We start from the raw sequence: 21,171 nt of genomic DNA on the forward strand, positions 1-21,171 counted from the left end.
TCCAGCTCATTGTGATAATCATAATGAATGCACAGTGAGAAGGACCGTGTGCAGAGAGGAGGGCCACCAAGATGATCAAGTGTCTCAAAACAAAGCCTTATGAGGAATGGTTGAAGGAGCTGGGTATGTTTAGACCTGAAAAGAGGAGACTGAGAGGAGATACAATACCCATCTTCAAATATCTCAAAGGCTGCCACATGGAAGAGGGAACAAGCTTGTTTTGTTCTGCTCTGGGTGGTAGGACTCGAACCAATGGCTTCAAGTTACAAGAAAGGAGATTAAGACTAAACATACAGAAAAAACTTTCAGACTGTAGGAGCTGTTTGAATGTGGAACATTCTCCCTCAGGAAGTGGTGGACTTTCCTTCCTTGGAGGTTTTGAAGCAGAGACTGGATGGTCATCTGTCAAGGATGCTTTAGCTGAGATTCCTGCATTGCAGGGGGTTAGACTAGAGGACCCTTTGGGTCCCTTCCAACACTATGATTCTCTTATTCTATGACCTTGGCGTGACCCTAAATCAACTCCCGACGCCTTCCCCTCCTTTGCTTTAAGGCAGAGGAATCTGGCATGGGGGAACGAGGAAGAGCTGGAAGGCTGCGCAGGAAAGCGCTGATTTCACCCTTCAGAGGTGTGGCTGGTTGTTGCGTCTTGGGACAAAGTCCATCACAGTTTTCCATCTTCCCCGCCCAGGGACAAAGCTGGCTTCTGGAGTCTTGATGTTAGAGGAGGAGGAGAAATCCCACCCCCCATCCCAATGTAATTACACCCTCACATGCATTTGCCTCTCCCTCCACTGGTTTTTCTTCCTGGCTTCCTTCAGGCATGACATTAAATTTGCCACTCTTAACACACACACATAAAGGCGACACTGGATCCTGTTATGCCTTTCTGCCAATGACACACTCCCTTGGAATCTACCTACTGCCAGGTCATGGGATTGATTCCAGAGGTGGGGAACCTTTTCCTGTCCGAGGGCCACAGTTCCTTCTGGGTAGTCTTTTGAGGGCCAAATGCATTCCTTGGAAGCCAGATCTGCTGCCTCTGTGGATCCTGCCGCATGAGGCAGTCCCCTCACCTTGCCTCATGGGTGGGCCAGCTCTGGGCTCCATGAAATCAGGGATGGGTGTGTGGGGGGGGGACTCAGCCTTTTTTTACATCCAACTTGTCTCCAGGTGCCTTTTTTGGGGGAGAAAGGTACAGTCGTACCTCAGGTTACAGACGCTTCAGGTTATAGACTACTAACCCAGAAATAGTACCTCGGGTTAAGAACTTTGCTTCAGGATGAGAACAGAAATCACGTGGCCACAGTGGGAGGCCCCATTAGCTAAAGTAGTACCTCAGGTTAAGAACAGTTTCAGGTTAAGAATGGACCTCCAGAATAAATTAAGTTCTTAACCCGAGGTACCACTGTACAGTGGTATCTTGGGTTACATACGCTTCAGGTTACAGACGCTTCAGGTTACATACGCTTCAGGTTACATATGCTTCAGGTTACAGACTCTGCTAACCCAGAAATATTACCTCGGGTAAAGAATTTTGCTTCAGGATGAGAACAGAAATTTTGCTCCTGTGGCGCGGCAGCAGCAGGAGACCCCATTAGCTATAGGGGTGCTTCAGGTTAAGAACAGTTTCAGGTTAAGAACGGACCTCCGGAACAAATTAAGTACGTAACCAGTACTAATTTTCTGCTCAGGCTCCAGAGTCTGCCATATTCTGAGGCAGTCGAATAGCTCCAACTCTTGGAAATGCTTCGCCTGCGCTTTCATTTGCTGCACCACAATGCTTTTTATGGCTAAGGCCTCTTCGCTGTGCTCTGCACCAAGAAACGATGGGCGAGCAGTTCGTCTTGCGCTGCATGGAGTGTCATGATGCCCTATATTTCCGTCCCCCCCTTCCCCCGCTCTCTGCTCACACGTTACTCCTGTAGAGATATGTCCTAGGAAATTGGACCGCTCTAATGAATGACTCATTAACCGACATTGACATTGTACCTTATCCTAATTTATTAATATCAATCTCGACCCTTCCATCTCGTCTGCTGCTGACTCAAAGGTGCTTTAAAGGGACAGAAGCTGTTTCTTTAGACTGCGCTCGGAGAGCAGAGAAGGCTTCCCAGAACTTTCCACTGACTTCCAGGAGCGCAGTGCCTTCCAGGTGACAGCCTGCCACTTCCCTGAGGCCTAGAAACGTGGTTGTTGAAAAGATCCTGACAGTTCTAACAGAGCTTGGCTGCAGGGCCCGTGCTCTGGAGGTGGGAGGTCCCCCATTCAATGTACACAAAAGAACCTTCCTGCTGAATCATACCATGGGCCCCTCTAGCCCGGACATCCTGTTCTCACAGTGGCTGAGCAGCTTCTTATGGCAAGCCTGCAAGGAGGACTTGACTACAACAACACTCTTCACACTTGTAATTCCCAGCAAATTTTGGGGCATCTTCTTCTTCTTTGGCAATCCCTCATAGCTGAGTAAGATTGGCTTCCACAAACACAGTTTTAACAGTGAGTGTGTAAGTGCCTGTGGAGGCCAATTCTGGATCCACACGTCCTTCCACAGTGGGGACATAGATTTCGGTGTAGGAGTTGATCATGGTGAGGGTTTGCCAAGCGTGCCTTCCTCTTAGCACGTTTCTCCCTTTCGTCCTGAGTTCGAATGTCTTCAAAGCCTTTGGTAAAGGCTCTTCTCCAATTGGCAGCTCGCAAGCCAGTGTTTCCCAGTATTTGGTGTTTATACTACATTTTTAAAGATTTGCCTTGAGAGAGTCTTCAAACCTCTTTAAAGGTTTAACCACCAGCATTATGCTTTCCATTTTTAAGTTCGGAATAGAGCAGTTGTTTTGGAAGACGATAATCAGGCATCTGCCCAACATGACCAGTCCAACGAAGTTGATGTTGAAGAATCATTGCTTTGACACTGCTGATCTTTGCTTCTTCCAGTTCGTCTGTGTATATACTACCTCTGACAGTGGAGGCAGAACATGGTTGCTGATAGCCTTATTCTCCATCAGTAAAAGAATAATGACATAAGAACAGCCTTGCAGGATCAGGCCAATGGCCCATCGGGTCCAGCATCCTGTTCTCATGGAAGCCAACGAGATGCCCATGGAAAATTTGCAAGCAGGACTTGAGCACAAGATCTTTCTCCCCTCCTGTGGTTTCCAGCAAGTGGTATTCAGGATTATTGCCTCTGACTGACCATTGAGGCAGAGCACAGCAGTCACGGCTACTTTTGGAATGGCTGGGTGTTTTTAATCTCTCCCTTATTAACTGGCTTCTATTAAATATGTTTACTGTAATCATTTTGTTTGATCTCATACGTTGGCCTGAGAGAGAGCTCTTGCCCTTAAAGGCAGACTATAAAATATTTTAAATAAAAATAAAACAAAAGCTTCTTTTTTAAAGGGAAGGCAGGGACGTGAAAGCCAAAAAACCCCTATTGAGAAATTCCCGTTTGGCTCTTGAATTTTCCCCAGCCACAAAATAACTGCAGCTTGAACGCCGATAAAACCAGCACCTTTCTGCAGTGGGAAGGTTAGCAGGCATCTGTGTAACTTTGGCATTTCTTGTGTAGAGAGAACCCGATCTTCTGGAAAGGTCCTTGGAAGTGCAGAAGGGCCATTAATGCAGAGGAATTCATTTGTATTTTATTTGTTTTAAAAGAAAAAAAGGGTAGGGGGCGGGGGGCGGGTTGCTCAGCCTTCTCTTTGGCTAATTAAATAAACCTCGCCTGCGATGATGGACAGGTGAGACGAAGAGATGGACAGCCGGCTGGGAGATAAATGAAGAGGGAGGCTGTATTGACTCTGCATCACGACCAGAGCCTCCGCAGTTCCGTGTCGCAGATAAAAGGTCACCCGTGTCGCCACGCCGTCACTTCTTCAGAACGGGCGTCTGACGGATGTGCTTTCCACGCCTGCCCTGGTGACGGATGTCTGGGGGCTAGGAGAGAGGATGGCTGTCAGCTGATTTCCCTCTGCCTCTTTCCCTTACGGTCTCATCTAGCTTCTTCTGCTGCCCCCAGCCAGGGGTATGTGTAGATTTCTGCAGCCGAAAAAGGCTCTGTCCTGTCCTCGGTCCACTGGCGTGTGTCTGTGTGTGTTTTTATCCTGCTCTGCTGCCATTATCTGCACTCGGTCAATCACTTCGATCCGAGAGGCTGTTGCTACTGAAGCCTGCAGCATGCTGAGCTGCTGACAGAGTGTTTGGGGTGGCACTGCAAGTAGGGTAACCTTTCGGGTTGCATCGCCATGGGGGCACCAGGTGCCTCGTAAGCATTGTTATTGATGGTGAATATTAATCACAGGGGAGCCATATTGCAATAAGCGCACCCGGCCATTAATCAGCTGCTGGCTCGTGAATGCAGTTGCCAGAGTCCCAGCAATGGGGGTGGGAAGAGGAATGATCCATTATCGCTCCAGACGAAGGAGGTGGGGGTGAGGAAGGAGATGGATGGGCTTCCATTTGTCATTTTTGTGTGATGGCTAATGCCTCTTCATTAGGATGTATAGGACTGCCCTCCTAAAGCATTGCAGAATGGAGACTGGGCTGAAGGCTAATCCTGATCTGCAGGGCATTCGCACTCCACCCGTCTTCCATTTTGAATATATTCACTAGCTCTGACTTTGCAGTCTAGATTGGGACCACCACCTTGCACAGACACCCACAAGATTCCAAAATGCTTTTTCTCTACCCAACAATAAAGCTCAGTGCTTGAATACATTGAAGCGTTCCAGATGCACCATCTTCCTGCTTTTACAACAACCTTGTGAGGTAGGCTGGGCTGGGAGAGTGGCTTGCTTTGAGGCAGCAGTGAGGAACTTGTGGCCCTCCATATGCTATTGGGACTACAACTCCCATCAGCCCTGATCACCGGGCTCTCCTGACTGGGTCTGATGGGAGATGGAGTTCAGCAGCTTCAGAATGCTCACCTAGTGAACTCATGGCACCAGTGTGGTTTGAACCTGGAGCTTAGTGCAATCTCTCAGCTAGTGGGCTGCATCGGTGCTCTTGCAACACAACTGCGGCACGTTGTCAAAGAATCAGGGTCCAAGGGATCTGTGTAGGCCAGCAAAAGGAAGCAGAGCCTCTACGTCCAATGTCAGTCCAATGCTTTCCCTCTAAGAGGGTTCGGCAACTTTCAGCAGCCTGGGTCCCTTCAGAGCCGCAGGTTTGGCTCTGGGTTTTAGAGGAGAGAGGGAGAGTCAGATCTTTGGTTCTTCTAGCTAGTATTTTCAGACAGGGGGTCCCTCCCTGGACGATCTGAAGATGCACCTGGGACCTTCTGCATTTGAAACAGAGGCTCTTTCATTGAGCTTCAGCCCTTCCCCACTCAAAGCAGTTGGCCATTTAAATCAGCGGCTTATAGTCTAATGCAGGGGTGCCCAAACGTCTTTCAAAGAGGACCAGTTTTGATGAAGTGAATGTGCGTAAGGGCGGGAGTTGTTGAGCTTTAAATCATTGACCGGAGGGCCCCCAAAATGGACTTTGGACATGCCTGGTCTAATGAGACATGATGGAAACGGAAGTGGAATGGGAAGGAGGGAGAATGAAAACAGGCTGGTACCAAGGCTTCATTTTGTTCCTAATGGCCAGACAGAACAGCTGTGAGTGGAGGTAATTCTCAGACCAGGCAACTAGCGTGAGCCAAGCTGGTGGATGGTGCCTTGAAACATATCCTTCTCCACCCAGGCTGATCTATGCCACATTAACACCGCACATTGAAAGAGCACCATACCATTTTAGACAGTTTTCCCTTCCCCAAAGGATTCTGGGAGCTGTAGTTTGGTGAGGGTGCTGAGAGGGTGCTGTTAGGAAACAGTCCCCTGCCCACTTGGAGGTGCTGGGGATTGAATCCGGGGCCTTCCTGCCTGCCAGGGAGATGCTCTACTCACCTGAGCTGCGACTCCTCTGCACCTTTCACTTGCGTTTGGATGCAGTGCGCCCGTCGCGATGAGCAGCAGCCCTTCGTGACATTTTCTGCTTTTCCGTGGCTTAAAATTCCTGGTTGCCGTAGTAACTTTTGCTTTTTCTTGTGGGGGAGGAAAGCTAGAACACACTTGAGGAGCAGTTGCCGTCTCGGAGAAAGCAAAAACGAGGGTTGCTTTCTCACCTCGGAAGACCTAGTGGCGGTCAGCCGAGAGATCTGGGTAAGCCTGCGCGAGGGCCCCAGCGAAACACAGGGCGAGGGACTTGCGGTCCTGGGTGGTGTGTTTTTTGAGGGATGCCTACCTTGACGTGGTCCCGTTGGGTGCTCCGATACTGCTATGGGTCTCTCTTTGAAGCATTGTTAGGGCCGTTGCAGAAGACTAGGTAGTATGGGGCATGTTATATTCAAAAGAGTCCCTTGGGAAGAACTGGTGAAGCTTGGGAGGAGGCCTGGCAGAAGATCAGCACCACGGACAGCTCACTGGGTGTTTTGGACAGAGCACGCAAGGCAGGATGTTGCTCTAGCTAGGACCTGTGGCTCACTGAGGTCTTGAATCAAGGGTGGGGAAGCTCAGGCCAGGGGCCACATGCGGCCCACCAAGCTCCCCCATCTGGCCCTTGGGACTCTCCTGGGGCCACACATCTTCTCACCAGGCAGCATCCCTTCACTGGCCCTCCTTGAGGAACATAGGAAGCTGCCTTATGTTGATTCAGACCCACTAGTCCATCTATCTCAAAATGCCTTGAGCTCAGCTGGTACAACATGAGACTCTTAATCTCAGGGTTCTGAGCTCGAGCCCCACAGAAGATTCTTGCATTGCAGGGGGTTGGACTAGTTGCCCTTTGTGGTCCCTTTCAACATTACAATTCTATGATTCTATGAAAGGGAGTGGGTCTTGAGGGTTTCAGGCAGGGAGTCTCCCCCAGCCCTACCTGGAGATTGCCAGGGATTGAACCAGAGACCTTCTAGCTGCTAGGCAGATGCTCTGCCACTGAGCTATGACCCTTCTGTGATCTTTTGCTCCCTCCTTGAGTGCTTTTGCCTGGCTGGTATGCGTCCTTGAGCTGTGATAACGCCTGTTGCTTACCTGGATGGAGGGTTGTGTGTGTGGCTGGAACATAGCCTGCTGTAGAAAGGGGAGATTTGTATCCATTGCCCGCCATTGGCATGCAGCCTTTGGAAAGTTGCCTATTATTGAATGTGGTCCTTGAGATGAAAAAGGATCACCACCGCGGGAGTAGAGAAAATAAAAAGCAAGAGAGCAGAAACAAAGGGATGGGGAGGTAACAAATCTGAGGGCTTTTAAATGTCTGCAAGTGATGTGGGTAGGTGAAGAAGGGGCTCATCACAGAGAAGTCACAGCCACTAACTGATAGGTCTGCCCGTGAGAGCCAGTGTGGTGTAGTGGTTAGTGTGTTGGACTAGGACCTGGGAGAGCAAAGTTCAAATCCCCATTTGGGCCATGGAGCTCACCTTGGGCCACTCAGGGCACCTCAGCTTAACCTCTACCTCACAGGGTTGCTTTAGGAATTAGTTCACCCCCCCCAAAAAAATATAGTCTGGCCCCCCCCCAGGTCTGAGGGACAGTGGACCGCCCCCCTGCTGAAAAAGTTTGCTGACCCCCATGCCACCTTGAGCTCCTTGGTGGAAAAGGTGGGATATAAATGCAATAAATATACATATAACATGAAAAAGGGTGCTGCAAAAAATAGTAGTTTGAGGGTTTAATTCTGCAATGAAGTTTAATTGGCAAGAGAAGGATTTTGCCCAGGAAGCCAGGGAGCATCATAGGAATGTAGCTGTGACCAAGTTATGCAAGGCAGTTTGAAAATTTTTGTGCTGGGTGTTTGGGAAAAAATATATAGAGCTGACACTTGTGTGCTGTGGGGTTTGATCCAGGTGATTCCTTTTTTGTTTAAAAAGAGAAATGTGTTTTTTGTGGAACGTTGGGAGCAGATTTCTGAATACTTGACGCTATCATGACAGTGACCAGATGAAATTAACTAGACCAGAGCCTGCTTGATGTGGCTTAGTCAATTGCAACTTTCCACTGGTTTGTATAGAGCCATAGCCCAGTTCAGACATTCTGAGATCATGGTGGTGGTGGGATAAAGCATGTCTCGGAAAGGGGCATGTGGATTCCAGTAGCCATAGTGTGATACTTAGTAGGGGCAGGGCAGGCTGAGGGAACAAGCTTATTTATGCTGTTTTCCTGACTCCTCGCTGTAGGTGTCTCTCCTGAGCCCTATTCAGGTGTTTGCCTTAAACAGAAGATCAGGGCTGTGCATTCCCACAGGCTGCAGCCTCATAGCTTCCTGAGTCTGGCAAAAGATCTGGGTTCCCAATAGTGGGGACATTTCTAAGCCGAATGCACTAAAAGTTTGTATTCAAGCGCCCCATTCAGCATGGGAAGGTTGGGGGTTAGGCCCCCCCATATCTCATACATGCTTTATCCCCCCCCCCAGTTCATTGAAGGCCTGAATAGGTCACTGGTTTCGTATGAATCAAAGAGAGAATAATAGTTTGTCATGTAAAATATTGGCTATGGTGCATCCACATTAATCTACAGTGCACCAGTCACAGAATCATAGAATGGAAGAGTTGGAAGGTCCCCCAAGGGTCATCTAGTCCAACCCCCTGCAATGTAGGAATCACAGTATAATAATAATAATAATAATAATAATAATAATAATAATAATAAATTATTTATACCCCGCCCATCTGGCTGAGTTTCCCCAGCCACTCTGGGCGGCTACCAATCAAGTCTTAAAAACAATACAGCATTAAATATTAAAAATTTCCCTAAACAGGGTTGCCTTCAGATGTCTTTTAAAAATAGGATAGCTGCTTATTTCCTTGACATCTGATGGGAGGGCATTCCACAGGGCGGGTGCCACCACCAAGAAGGCCCTCTGCCTGGTTCCCTGTAACTTCGCTTCTCACAGGGAGGGAACTGTCAGAAGACCCTCTGAGCTGGACATCAGTGTCCAGGCTGAACGATGGGGGCAGAGACGCTCCTTTGGGTATACAGGACCGAGGCTGTTTAGGGCTTTAAAGGTCAGCACCAATACTTTGAATTGTGCTCGGAAACGTACTGGGAGCCAATGTAGATCTCTCAGGACCGGTGTTATGTGGTCCCCACTCTCAGTCACCAGTCTAACTGCCGCATTCTGGATTAGTTGTAGTTTCCGGGTCACCTTCAAAGGTGCGCATTGCAGTAGTGCAAGCGGGAGATAACCAGAGCATGTACCACTCTGGCGAGACAGTCTAGCGGGCAGGTAGGGTCTCAGTCTGCGTACCAGATGGAGCTGGTAAACAGCTGCCCTGGACACAGAATTGACCTGCGCCTCCATGGACAGCTGTGAGTCCAAAATGACTCCCAGGCTGTGCATCTGGTCCTTCAGGGGCACAGTTGCCCCATTCAGTTGCCCCACACCCGCTCGCCCCCTGTCCCCCCAAAACAGTACTTCTGTCTTGTCAGGATTCAACCTCAATCTGTTAGCTGCCATCCCAGAATCCCTGACAGATGGCCATGCAACCTCTGTTTAAAAGCCTCCGATGAAGGAGAGGTCACCACCTTCCCAGGTGGTCTGTTCCACTGTCCAACAGCCTTTAGCATATGAAAGTTCTTCCTAATATTCAGTTGGAATCTTCTTTCTTGTCATTTGAGTCCATTGGTTTGGGTCCTGCCCCCTGGAGCAGGAGAAAACCTGCTTGCTCCATCTTCTGTGTGACAGCCCTTCGCAGATATTTAAAGATGGCTCTCACATCAACTCTCAGGGCTTCTTCACACTTTGGACCTGTGCTTTCCAGGCTTTAAATCTTCATGTCCAAGTATTCTTTTTTGTTGTTGCTCCAGAGCTCTCCCTGCAAAAAAAACAAAACCCCAAACCCCAATCTTTAAAGCTGAACTGAAACAAATGGTGATACACAGATCACTGTTTGCTCCAATTCAGCGGTAAAGATGGCTTGCACAGGGATAGCAAAAACAAGAGTGCTTGGACTCAGAGCTTTAATGCTGGAAAGCACAGAGGAAAAGTAAGTGTGGGCAAGTTCTCAGCCTTCTCTTCTCCAGGCTGAACATACCCAACTCATTCAAGCCTTCAGCAGAAAGTTTGTTCCACCACCTTCGCACCAACCTATGCACATTTTCTTTGAGCTGAGATAGACATGTATTCTACGTGCTTGTTTTGGCGTTTCCAAGGGCACAGCACACACAAAAATGTTATGAAAATCCACCAAGGAGGTTTGACAGCCGACGGTGGCAGGATGCAGAAATCTGAACACACTGATTCTGGGTCTGTGACGGCTCAACAATGCTAAAAACCGAGTCTCTGAAAAGCATCCTGTATGCTTTTGTGTGAGCAGGTATTAGCTGAGAATGGGCTCCCCAAACTCTACTTTGATATTTTTAGGCATGACGCACTGGGAGAAGCATCAAGTTATTTTTATGAGGGTGCTCATCAATCATGTAATGACACAGCCATCAAAATAAAAGAGCAGATAAATGAATGCAGGGAAAGGCAAGGACATGCCTGGAGCCTGGGCTGTAGGGTTTAATGACCCCAGATTGGGTCCGATATGAAGAGCCTTTCTTGGTTGGACGTTGGGCTACTCTTCTCTCAGTCACTCCACACCTCTGCTTAGCAACCATCAATCATAATTAATTAGCAATGTGGTAATTAATCTTGCCAAAGAAGGTGTTCTCCCTGGATAATCATCTCCTACTGACCAAGAACTGCAAGAGTTTGTCCCTGTTAGGGATTGGCCCTCCAATTATTGCATCACAATCGTCTGCTATTTTGCAGGGTGGGGAAGTCTGCTCACCTCAGTCAGATTGATTGGGGTTGGAAAGCTCTGTGCAAAATGGGGAATGGTTGCCTTCGACACATCCCCAAACTGCTTGACGTCTTGGCTGGAGAGTGAGGAGAGGCTGTGGTGCAATGGGTCAGTGTGTCTGGTGGTTAACCAGAAGGTTGGTGGTTCAAGCCCACCCAGGGATGGCTGTGGGCAGAATTCCTGCATTGCAGAGGGTTGGACCCTTGGTCCCCTTACTACTCGACAATTCTAGGGCCACCCTTCCCCCTTCAAATACTGTGCAGTTCAGAAGCGGTCCCAGGTATTGTGATGTGGAATCATAGAGCTGGAGGGAGCTTTGCAGGCCAGCAGTGGGAAACCTCTGCCCCATGGACCTTCTTAGACTCTCCAGGCTCCCCCATTTGGCCCATGCAGCCATGTTGGATGAGCAACATTCACCTGTTCTATACCTTACATCATATTAATCATGTCCGCTGTGGGACAGGTAAAGGTGCTGCTTCCCTACCGAAAGCAGGGGCTTGCAGGATCCACCAACCAGCTGATCATCAGCACTTGCAAAGAAATGATGGGGTTTTAGCAAGTGTCACTTATCAGCTGATCTGGCACCTCCGATCAGCTGATTTGGCAAGGCCGGTCAACTGATTGTCGGCACCTGCAAGGCGATGGGAATACAGGATGTCTGTTGACTGGAGAGGAACGTAGCATAACGTATTTCTGCCTTGCTTGCCTTCTTCTGAGCTGGGTCTCTGCAGAAGCAGCCGAGAGCAGCCTTTGCCAAGCTGGTGCTCCCCACGGTGGGAGTGGCAGCCCAAAACATCTGGAGGGGGCACCCACAAGACTGCCAAGACTGGTTGGGGGTGTTAGTGGGGCAACACATTTCTCTTTTTCATTTGAGTTGCCAGCCAACTCCTCAGAGACTAGGATGCTAGTTTGTCAGCTGTCCGATCGCCCAGGTGGGCAGAGAGTGCTGAGGACATTCCGGCATCCAAACAGGCTGATACAGATTCCTCTGGGATCAGAGGCAGTCCTCCTTTTGCAAAGAGGCAGTTCTCCTTGATGCTTAACTCTGTCAGCTGCCCAAATTCACTTCCAAGTCTTTCTGCAGCTTCTTTCTCCAGACGCCCATTAATTTTCCTTTGGAGGACTCACTTGTCTGATCTGCTAATGCTTTCCACTCCCAATCAGTCCAGCCCCTCAAACTCCACCAGATCTCTCCCTCTCTATCTCTCCCTCTCTCTCCGTCTCTGCACCAGACCCCTTTCAGCCTTTCTCGAAACATCCTACTGCATTAGCAGCCGAGACAAAGAGCCCTGCACAGGCACCACTTCTCCTTTCATTCCCCCTTCCCGTTGACTGATTTTCTTTTTATTAACCAGCTTTGGAGGGAACAATCCCAAAGACACCCCCCCCGCCTTGTCACACTTTTTAAAAACTAAAAGAACCCTCCTTTTAATCAACCCTTCTTCCTTTTTTGTCCTGCAGCTCATTGCCTGTCCTTCCCTCTCCCTTCTCAAGAGCTTGAAATAAATTGATTTCCTTGAAAAGGATGCGGAGATAACAGGGCTATCAATTAATAATCCCGAGTGGCGCAATAATAATAATAAAGAGTTGGGGTCGCTATGGACTTCTTTTCTAGAATGCAAATATCACCTTTTTATTCATGAGTTCTTAAGAGACGTTGGATGAAAACTGGTGGGAGTAGAGAGCCTGGGTTCACTGGGGGGAGAGAGAGATGGAGTCTATTATTTTGTCCAATAGTACTTTTGGGTAATAAAGTGCTTCTTAGGATTCCTTCCTGAATGGATTCAGGAAATGGTGGCGTGTGGGGTGCTTGAGAAAGATGGAGGGGGGAAGGGGATTAAAGGCGTTCATGGAGCCTAGTTATGCTGGCTACTGGGCCAGCTTCACTCTGCTCACCAACTCCAGCTACCCTTTTAAATGACCAAATCTCCCTCCCTTTACACCTCAGTTACCCTGCCCCCTCACAGCTTCCCCCCAAGCCTTTCCCTTCTCCCCCAAGCCCCACCCCCCTTTAAATGGGTGGGGAGGTGCTTCACAGAACGGCTTGCTAAACTGCTATAGGGGAAAGTGCAAAAAAACAAATGTATGCATTGTGAAAAGGACGTACCAAAATGCATTGTTGGCTTGCAACAATGTGCGTATTTGTCAAAATTACATACAGAAATGTGTATATCGGAATAAATCCTATGCCTACGTTCATGAAACGAATACGCATAACTGCATTATATATCGGGAAACAGCTTGCAGAAATGTGTGCTGTAGTCAAAACTGCACATACAAAAAGTTAAATTTGCATTAAACTGCCGATTCATCTTGATGAATTTTTTTGTATTTTTTAAATTGCAAATTGGAGAATTTTAAATTGCAAACTGGAGAATTTGGGCCTGGGGGAAAAAATGAGACACTGAAGGAAAAGGGTTTCCTGGGTTGCTCCCTCTGGGTGCATTGACAGTTTAAATAAGTTCCCAATGTATTTAAATGTGTAGCATAGATTTCCTCTTGTTAAATCACCACTGCTTTTCAAGTGTGTGAATGACAATGATTCCCTCCCCCCTTTCCTGTTTGTACAGGTGGTAGCCTTTCCAAGCAAGACTGGACGATCCAGTGGCCGGCAACGACTGAGACGGGCAAGGAGAACAACCCCGTGTGCCAATCGGAATCCATGCAGTGGATTCGAACCCACCTCTCTCCGAGCCCCAAAGCTCAGTCCAAATGCATCCAGCACTACTGCCACTCGACCTTGCCGCATGGACCGGTGTATGCCCATGTGGACAGGCTGACCGTGGAAGGCTTCCCAGGGCTGTGCCCGCCACTGGAGTCCGGCCACCGCTCTTTGCCCCCTTCCCCGCGGCAGCGGCATGCTGCGCATACCCCGCCACGCACCCCTAACATCGTCACCACCATGACGCCGCCAGGCACACCGCCAGTCAGGAGGAGGAACAAGGTGAAGCCCCCGGGAACGCCACCCCCATCCTCCCGGAAACTCATCCACCTTTTCCCAGGCTTCACCACCTTGCACCGCAGCAAGTCCCATGAATTCCAGCTGGGCAATCGAGTGGATGAGGCTCACACACCCAAGTAAGTGGACTGAGGAGGGACTATGTGCATGGACAACACGGGTGGAGAAGGGGGAGGTGGACTTGTCCCCCACGGAGTGTGTGGGGGTGCTAGGTTGATGATCAGAAGGTTGGCGGTTTGAATCCCCATGATGGAGTGAGCTCCCATTGCTTTGTCCCAGCTCCTGCCAACCTAGCAGTTCAAAAGCACGCCAGTGCAAGTAGATAAATAGGTACCACTGCAGCGGGAGGGTAAACAGCGTGCACTCTGGTTTCCGTCATGGTGTCCCATTGTGCCAGAAGCGGTTTAGTCCTGCTGGCCACATGAACCAGAAAGCTGTCTGTGGACAAACGCTGGCTCCCTTGGCTTTAAAGTGAGATGAGTTCTGCAACCCCATAGTTGCCTTTGACTGGACTTAACCATCCAGGGGTCCTTTACCGTTACTTCTTTTTATAATCCCTGTATCCGCAATGGACCTATTGATGACAATAATACATTGGTGTAGCACTTTCCAGCATTAAAATACCGCTACTTCTACCAGCACCACCGCCGCCGCAATTTATATATACTGTATATATGTTTCTTTCTTTCGTAAATGAGAGCTTTAGTTTCAGGGAACAGCAGCCTGGGGGAGAGTAGGCCTGCTGGTCACGTACCCACCTCTACGTGATGAGGTGGGGGAGACAGGGTGCTTGGTATTGCACAGTTCTTTTTGTAGGTGTTTTGACTGGTTCAAGTGCTCTTATAGGCTGGCTGCGTACTTAGGAACAATCCAAAGAAGGTGCAAAGTTTGGAAGGAGGAGGATACATAGGTGAAAACCCAACCCGCCGGTCAGAGCTGCATGCCGGGAGCTTCTCTGTGGCTGCTTCCACCTGCACCCCTTGGCTGTCATTGAAAGATGGGATGTAAAGATAACGAACCCTTTTGCCTTCCATTTCGTGAATCGGTTTCTTTCAAACGAGCAGGAGGCAGGCCATTTAGCCACCAGAGCTTGGCAGTGCCACATACTCTGGGACGCTGATGGGGTTGCCAGCTCATTAGGTCCGAATGTGGCCTCCCCAGAGGAGAAGGGCTCTCCATTCCTTCTAATGAACTGTTCCACATCAACAGGGGTGGCGTTGTGGGTTGGGGAGGGAGCACCTCCCAGCCACTCTGTCCCTTCTCTCAGCCATTATAGATATTTTCCATCTCTTATCCTCGCTGCACTTCAAAAGGTTGTCTCTCTCTCTCTCTCTCTCTCTCTCTCTCTCTCTCTCTCTCTCTCATGAATTTTCTTTTGTGTCTTTGTCGGCGGCAACATTTGTTATTTTGTGCAGGGGTGAGGAACTGCCAGCCCAGGGGCCAAATACAGCACTTCAGGCCTCTTTTCCTAGACCTCATTGCTCTCTCCAGGCTGCACCCTCTCCTCAACCACACCCTCCCACTCCTGCCTCGCAAGGGCCCTTGTGGGTGACCACATAGTAGTCTGCATGTTGTAGGCATGGCCTGCTGCAGACAACGAGTCCCATAGGGGGAGCTGGTGAAGCTTGGAAATCAGGACCATGGACAGGAAATCAGGACCGTGGACAGCTCCCTGTCCATACAAGTGCACACAGGCTACGATGTTTGTCCAGCTAGGTTCTGTGGCTCACTGAGGTCTTAAGGCACGGGTGGGGAGCCTCAGGGGTGGGGGCCAAATGCGGCCCCCCAAGCCTCCCCATCTGGCCCTCATGACTCTCCCCAGGCACACCGCCTCTCTAGCTCTGCTTCACACACGGCTCAAGTGTTTTAGCCTGGCTGGAAATAAACTTGGCACTTGTCTGGATGGAGGATAGAGAAGGGTATGCAAGTGTCTGTAGAGAAGCTAGCCTACTGTACAAAGGTGACATTCCTATCTGTTGCTCTTCCCACTTCTGCCTCTGCCTCCGCCCACAGCTCACATGTGCCCCCCCCCGAAGGGAATGCAACGCTTGGGCTGAGAAAAGTTATCTAGCCCTGATACAGGAGGTGTAAACTGCCTCTTGTGGAGCAGATGTCCCACTGACTACCACTTTCTGCAAGGCACCAGGGGAGGGTTTTTGCCTTCTTGGTGTGTTTCTCAGAAGTTTCTGGTCAGCTCTTGTGGGATGCCGGACTCGGGACTGGCTGGACATTGGGTCTGATGCAGCAGTTCTTCCCCTTAGGTTCTTATGCTTGATCAAGCTAGATAGTTCATTAAGTTCCAAATCTGGATTAACTATTAAGTATGCTTGGTGGTGGGACGCGGGTGGCGTTGTGGTCTAAACCACAGAGCCTAGGGCTTGCCGATCAGAAAGTCAGTGGTTCGAATCCCCGCAACAGGGTGAGCTCCTGTTGCTTGGTCCCAGCTCCTGCCAACCTAGCAGTTCGAAAGCATGTCAAAGTGCAAGTAGATAAATAGGTACCGCTCTGGCGGGAAGGTAAACGGCGTTTCCGTGCGCTGCTCTGGTTCGCCAGAAGCGGCTTAGTCATGCTGGCCACATGACCCAAAAGCTGTACACTGGCTCCCTTGGCTAGTAAAGCGAGATGAGCGCCGCAACCTCAGAGTCGTCCGCGACTAGACCTAATGGTCAGGGGTCCCTTTACCTTTACCTATACTTGGTGGTGCAGGGCCCAGTGAACCAGGGATTTCTTTCTTCACTATGAGAGCCACATTTCCTTCTGGGGAACCTTCCAAGGGCCACATGCCAATGGAGGCAGCAGAGGCAAAAGCAGGTGGGCCAATGAACTTACATTCAGTCTTTGTACAGTAGGCTAGATTCTAAACACACATACACACATTTCTCTCTCTCTCTCTCCCTCCCTCTCTCTCCCTCCCTCCACTTTCCAGGCAAGAAAAAAGCACAACCAGGGTGCAAAGCCACGGCACACAGCAAGCCTTAGCTCCTGACTTTCTGCTTGCTCTCCTGCCCATCTTTAGGGAAGGGGTTATCATGAGTCTGGTTCACAGAGATCTGATCTTGAAGCCTAAACTCCTGGCTGCTAGATTAGAAACTTCCTGTTCTTGGAAGGATCTCTGCTGATTCTTGCTGTATAAAAGGGTCTGGCCATTGGCACTAAATGAGACATGAACATGGGTTGCTGGCAGAGAAATGAGCAGAGACAAGTTCTCTGAGATGGGAGTTCAGTTCATCATGTATGTTACTAACAAAGATAAGGCAGCCCATCTCCCCCTTTGGTTTGACTCAACAGTTTCAGCCAGACTTGCCATTTCAGAATGCAAACTATTTTGCCCCATTCTCTATCCATCATTATTCAACCCATTTCCCCACCTTGTGCTTGTGCTCTGTGTCACTACGATGATTTTGTATCACCTTGAGCTTTTGCAAAAATAGTTCAACAAAAACCTTTTTTTAAAAAACAAACAAACAAAAAACAAAGACATATTCTATTCAGGCACAAACACCCAAGGAGGTTGCGAAGCAGGGTGTGGCCTGGGCGAAATTCCAGGGGCCAGGTAGCGATGCCTGGGGTCCACTTTGAGTCTGATGAAGACTCTCCTCCTGAATCCGGTCTGAAGTCTTTCTCCCATCTCTTGTGGCTCATTCTGGATGTCTGAAGCATTGCCACCATTTAATTAGATTGCTCTCTCTGTGTGTGCTGGTGTGGGAGTCTGAGGCCTCCTTTCCCCTCTGTAATTAAATGTTTCAGGTGAGCTCGAGTGAGGCTCTGGGCGCGACAACCAGGATGGGAGGTAATCAAGCATTTCCAGTTGTTAATTGCGCAAGGGGACCCTGGAGCCCCCCCCTCCGCAAGCTCTGTTCCAGCCGGCTAGACCCCCCCTCTCCACTTCTCCCTTTCGGCGGGACTCTGGCGCTTGAGGTCAGGCTACCTTAATTTACAATTAGCGAGATGCAGCCCCTCCGCAAGCCCCGGTTCCAAGAGGAGAATCCCCCGTAGGCAGCGGAGTTTATTAAGCTAAATTAATCGAGGGGAGAGAAAACAAATATCAAAGTGTTTTCTGGTACCCCGGCATCCAACCAAGGGCTCATTGCTTCTAGGCAGGGAGGAGAGATGTCTGGAAAGGACCCAGAAGCTCCTCAGTGGAAGAGTGGAGGTTAATTTACTCTAATGGGGCTTAATGATTTTCAGGAGGCAGCCACCGAATCTTGCCTTCTAATCCCATTAGTGTTTTCGGGATCATAATTAGCGCATTAAAGGGAGGGCGTCTCCCCCCCCACTTCTATCCTGCAGAAGCGCACAGATGCTCCTGCTGTAGTTTACAACGCTTTCCGTTGCGAACTTTGGTTTTGAGTACAGGGAAGGATGGGCTTTGCTGCGAGGGCTGAAGGATGCAAGAAGAGCCCCGCTGGATCAGGATAATGGCCCATCTGGTGCAATGTCCTGTTCTCACAGTGGCCAACCAAGATGCCTGTGGGAACCCACAAACAGGACCCAAGCATGAGAGTGCACACCCCTCCTGTGGCTTCCAGCTACCAGGATTCAGCTCAGCAGAGCATAGCCATCATGCCTAGCAGCCATTGATAGTCCTCTCCAAGAATTTGTCCAAATGCTCTTTTAAATGCATCCAAGCTGGTGGCCATCAGTGCCTCTTGTGGCAGGGAGTTCCATAGTCCAACTATGCTCCATGAAGAAGTCATGTCTTTTATAGGTCTTGAATCTTCCAACATTCTGCTTCATTGGAAGTCTACGAGTTTCAGTGTTAGGAGAGAGGGAATTTCCCCCCCTTTCCCTTTCTCCATGTCATGTACTCTTTGATAAACTTCTATAAGCTTGTCTTTTTCCTGAACTGAAAAGACTCAAATACTGCAGCTTTTCCTCAAAGGGGAATCACTTCATCATCTTGGTTGCCCTTTCATGAACCTTTCCCAACTCTTCAATAACCTTTGTCAGGTGAGGTGACCAGAACTTTGGACAGTATTCCTGAAATGAGGGAGATTCTGGTTGTACGGAGGCTTCTGCAATGCAGTCCTCTATGTCAATGAGACATCCTCAGGCTGGGGTGGGGTGGGAATGGGACTTGTGGGAATTAGACTTTAGTTCCCATTTAAAGATTATGTGGAAGACAGCCCTGGGTCATTTGACCAGTTAGTTCCCTTTCCCCTCCTGTAAAAACTACTCAAGACATGTGTTTAAAGTTTAAAGAACACATACCGTACTTTTCCATGTATAATACGCTCCTGTGTATAAGATGCCCATTATTTTGGGGGACTAAAATTAAAGAAAATGGGGGGAGATGGCCCAAAGTTGTTGAGCTTTTTTGGGGAGAATTGACCCCCCCATTTTTTACTTTCTTTAGGAGTAAAAAAACCCCTCGTCTAATACACGGAAAAGTATGGTAACTTTTACTTAGTGTATTTGCAGTTGCAGATTAAATACCGTGTTTTCCTGTGTATAAGATGATGTTTTTTGCTAAAAAAAATAGTTAGAAATTGGGGGTCGTCTTATACACAGATGGTGAATGTATAGGGGTTTTGGCTTGGACTCTGGTGTGGGTGGCCTGGGCTCGGGTTTGGGCATGGGTGGGTTGGTGGTGGACGGGGTGGGGGGCGGACGATCGCCAAAAGAAAGCTCAACAACCTTTTTTGTGCTATCACTCTGAAAAAGCTGTCCGGATGTTTACCACTTGAAATATGGCAGCTCTAACTTTGGGGGACCTCTGCAAAAAAAAAAGCTCAATTTCTCTGACCGTCGCTTATGTTTAAATATACAGTACTAAATATCCCGATGCTTTGAATATTTAAGAAAATATCGAAGTTGTTCTGTTTGTTGTTTAAAATATTGATTTATTAATTTTGGGTTCAAAATCCCACAGCACTGAGACCCTGGACTGGTTTTGTGTTTCTGAGGCTGGCCCCGTAGGCAATTCCCGTTCTGATTCAGAGGCCTCATTCCCATCCCCAGAAGAAAGGGGACCAGACTTATGGGGCCATCATGGCCTACGTGGGCCTGCCCTTGAAGGTTGTCCAGAGACCTCAACTTCTCCCAATAGCACCAGCCAGTTGTCTCCTAACCACTCTCAGCCCCCTTAACAATCTACAGCTCCCAGGAGTCTTTGAGGGAAGCCACAACTGTTCATAAAGTGGCAAATACTGCTTGCAGGGCCGGCCCATGCACAAGGCAAGGTGAGGCAACTGCTTCAGGGGGCAGGATCTACAAAGGGCAGCAGATCTGGCCTCCAAGTAAGGCAGGGGTCAGCAAACTTTTTCAGCAGGGGGTCAGACCACTGTCCCCCAGACCCTGTGGGGGGCTGGACAATATTTTGAAAAAATAAATGAATGAATTCCTATGCCCCACAAATAACCCAGAGATGCATTTTAAATAAAAGGGCACATTCTACTCATGTAAAAGCACACTGATTCCCGGACCATCCGTGGGCCAGATTTAGAAGGTGATTGGGCCGGATCTGGCCCCCGGGCCTTAGTTTGCCTACCCATGAAGTAAGGCATCACTTGTTGCTGCCACAGTGGCAGTGACGCCTGTGGACTGATCTGCTGCCCCACAGGACTCATGATGGGACCCTGCACTTATGACTTTGCCACTATGCAGCTGTGTACAGGTCTTTTGCACACCATAGCCAGCAACTTGTTATTTTGCTCGGTAAATACCAATTGCAGACGTTGATTGATAGGGATCAGCAGAATGCAGCAGGGGCTTCTGTGCACTCCCTGTATGGTTTTATTGTTCCCTTCCTCTGATTTCTCAATCAACGGAGATGGTTATTTTATTACAAATTTATTGGGAATTGAAGGCCTTTTGGTTTAATGTCTAAATGACCCAGCGCTGGTTCTCTGGAGCACCAGAATATTCTAATTAGCCTTTGCGTTTCTGGCTTGATGGTGATTGGCAATCACGAAATGCTTAAAAAAGACCCAAGGAAGTCATAAGGTGCTTTTCATATATTACCGGCGCTTCCTCTCAGCCTCATCTGTTTTCCAGGCCACCGCTCTGTTGATGATTACAGACGGGGGTATTTCTGAAAGCCCAAGGAACCTTTCCAGGACTAATGTTCCAGACCTTAGCATTATGGTCAACAGCCGTAATTTGGGCAACGCAATTCATTATTGTAAGCAGTAACCCACTGGCTTCGTTTTGTAGAAGACAGCCCTTAAGTCGGGAGCAGTTAGAACAGGGGTCAGCAAACTTTTTCATCAGGGGGCCGGTCCACTGGCCCTCAGACCTTGTGGGGGGGGGGCGGACTATATTTTGAAAAAAGAAGAAGAACAAATTCCTATGTCCCACAAATAACCCAGAGATGCATTTTAAATAAAAGGACACATTCTACTCATGTAAAAACACGCTGATTCCTGGACTGTCCACGGGCCGGATTGAGAAAGCGATTGGGCCGGATCTGTCCCCCGGGTCTTAGTTTGCCTACCCATGAGTTAGAAGC

The 21,171-nt window shown here is 48.9% G+C and overlaps 1 protein-coding gene across 1 annotated transcript in view; it reads left to right on the top strand.

Moving 5' to 3' along the window:
* The window catches only part of KSR2 (kinase suppressor of ras 2), a gene marked incomplete at its 3' end in the record, with an annotated part of 180,225 nt that overhangs the window by 37,325 nt on the left and 121,729 nt on the right, over positions 1 to 21,171 (top strand). The window contains exon 4 of the mRNA XM_080986238.1: positions 13,333 to 13,840. Within this exon, the coding sequence (XP_080842364.1) occupies positions 13,333 to 13,840 (508 nt within the window). The remainder of the gene's footprint in view (positions 1 to 13,332; positions 13,841 to 21,171) is intronic.

This window comes from Podarcis pityusensis (assembly GCF_964106645.2).
Source record: "Podarcis pityusensis genome assembly, chromosome: 16".
NCBI classification, from domain to species: domain Eukaryota; kingdom Metazoa; phylum Chordata; class Lepidosauria; order Squamata; family Lacertidae; genus Podarcis; species Podarcis pityusensis.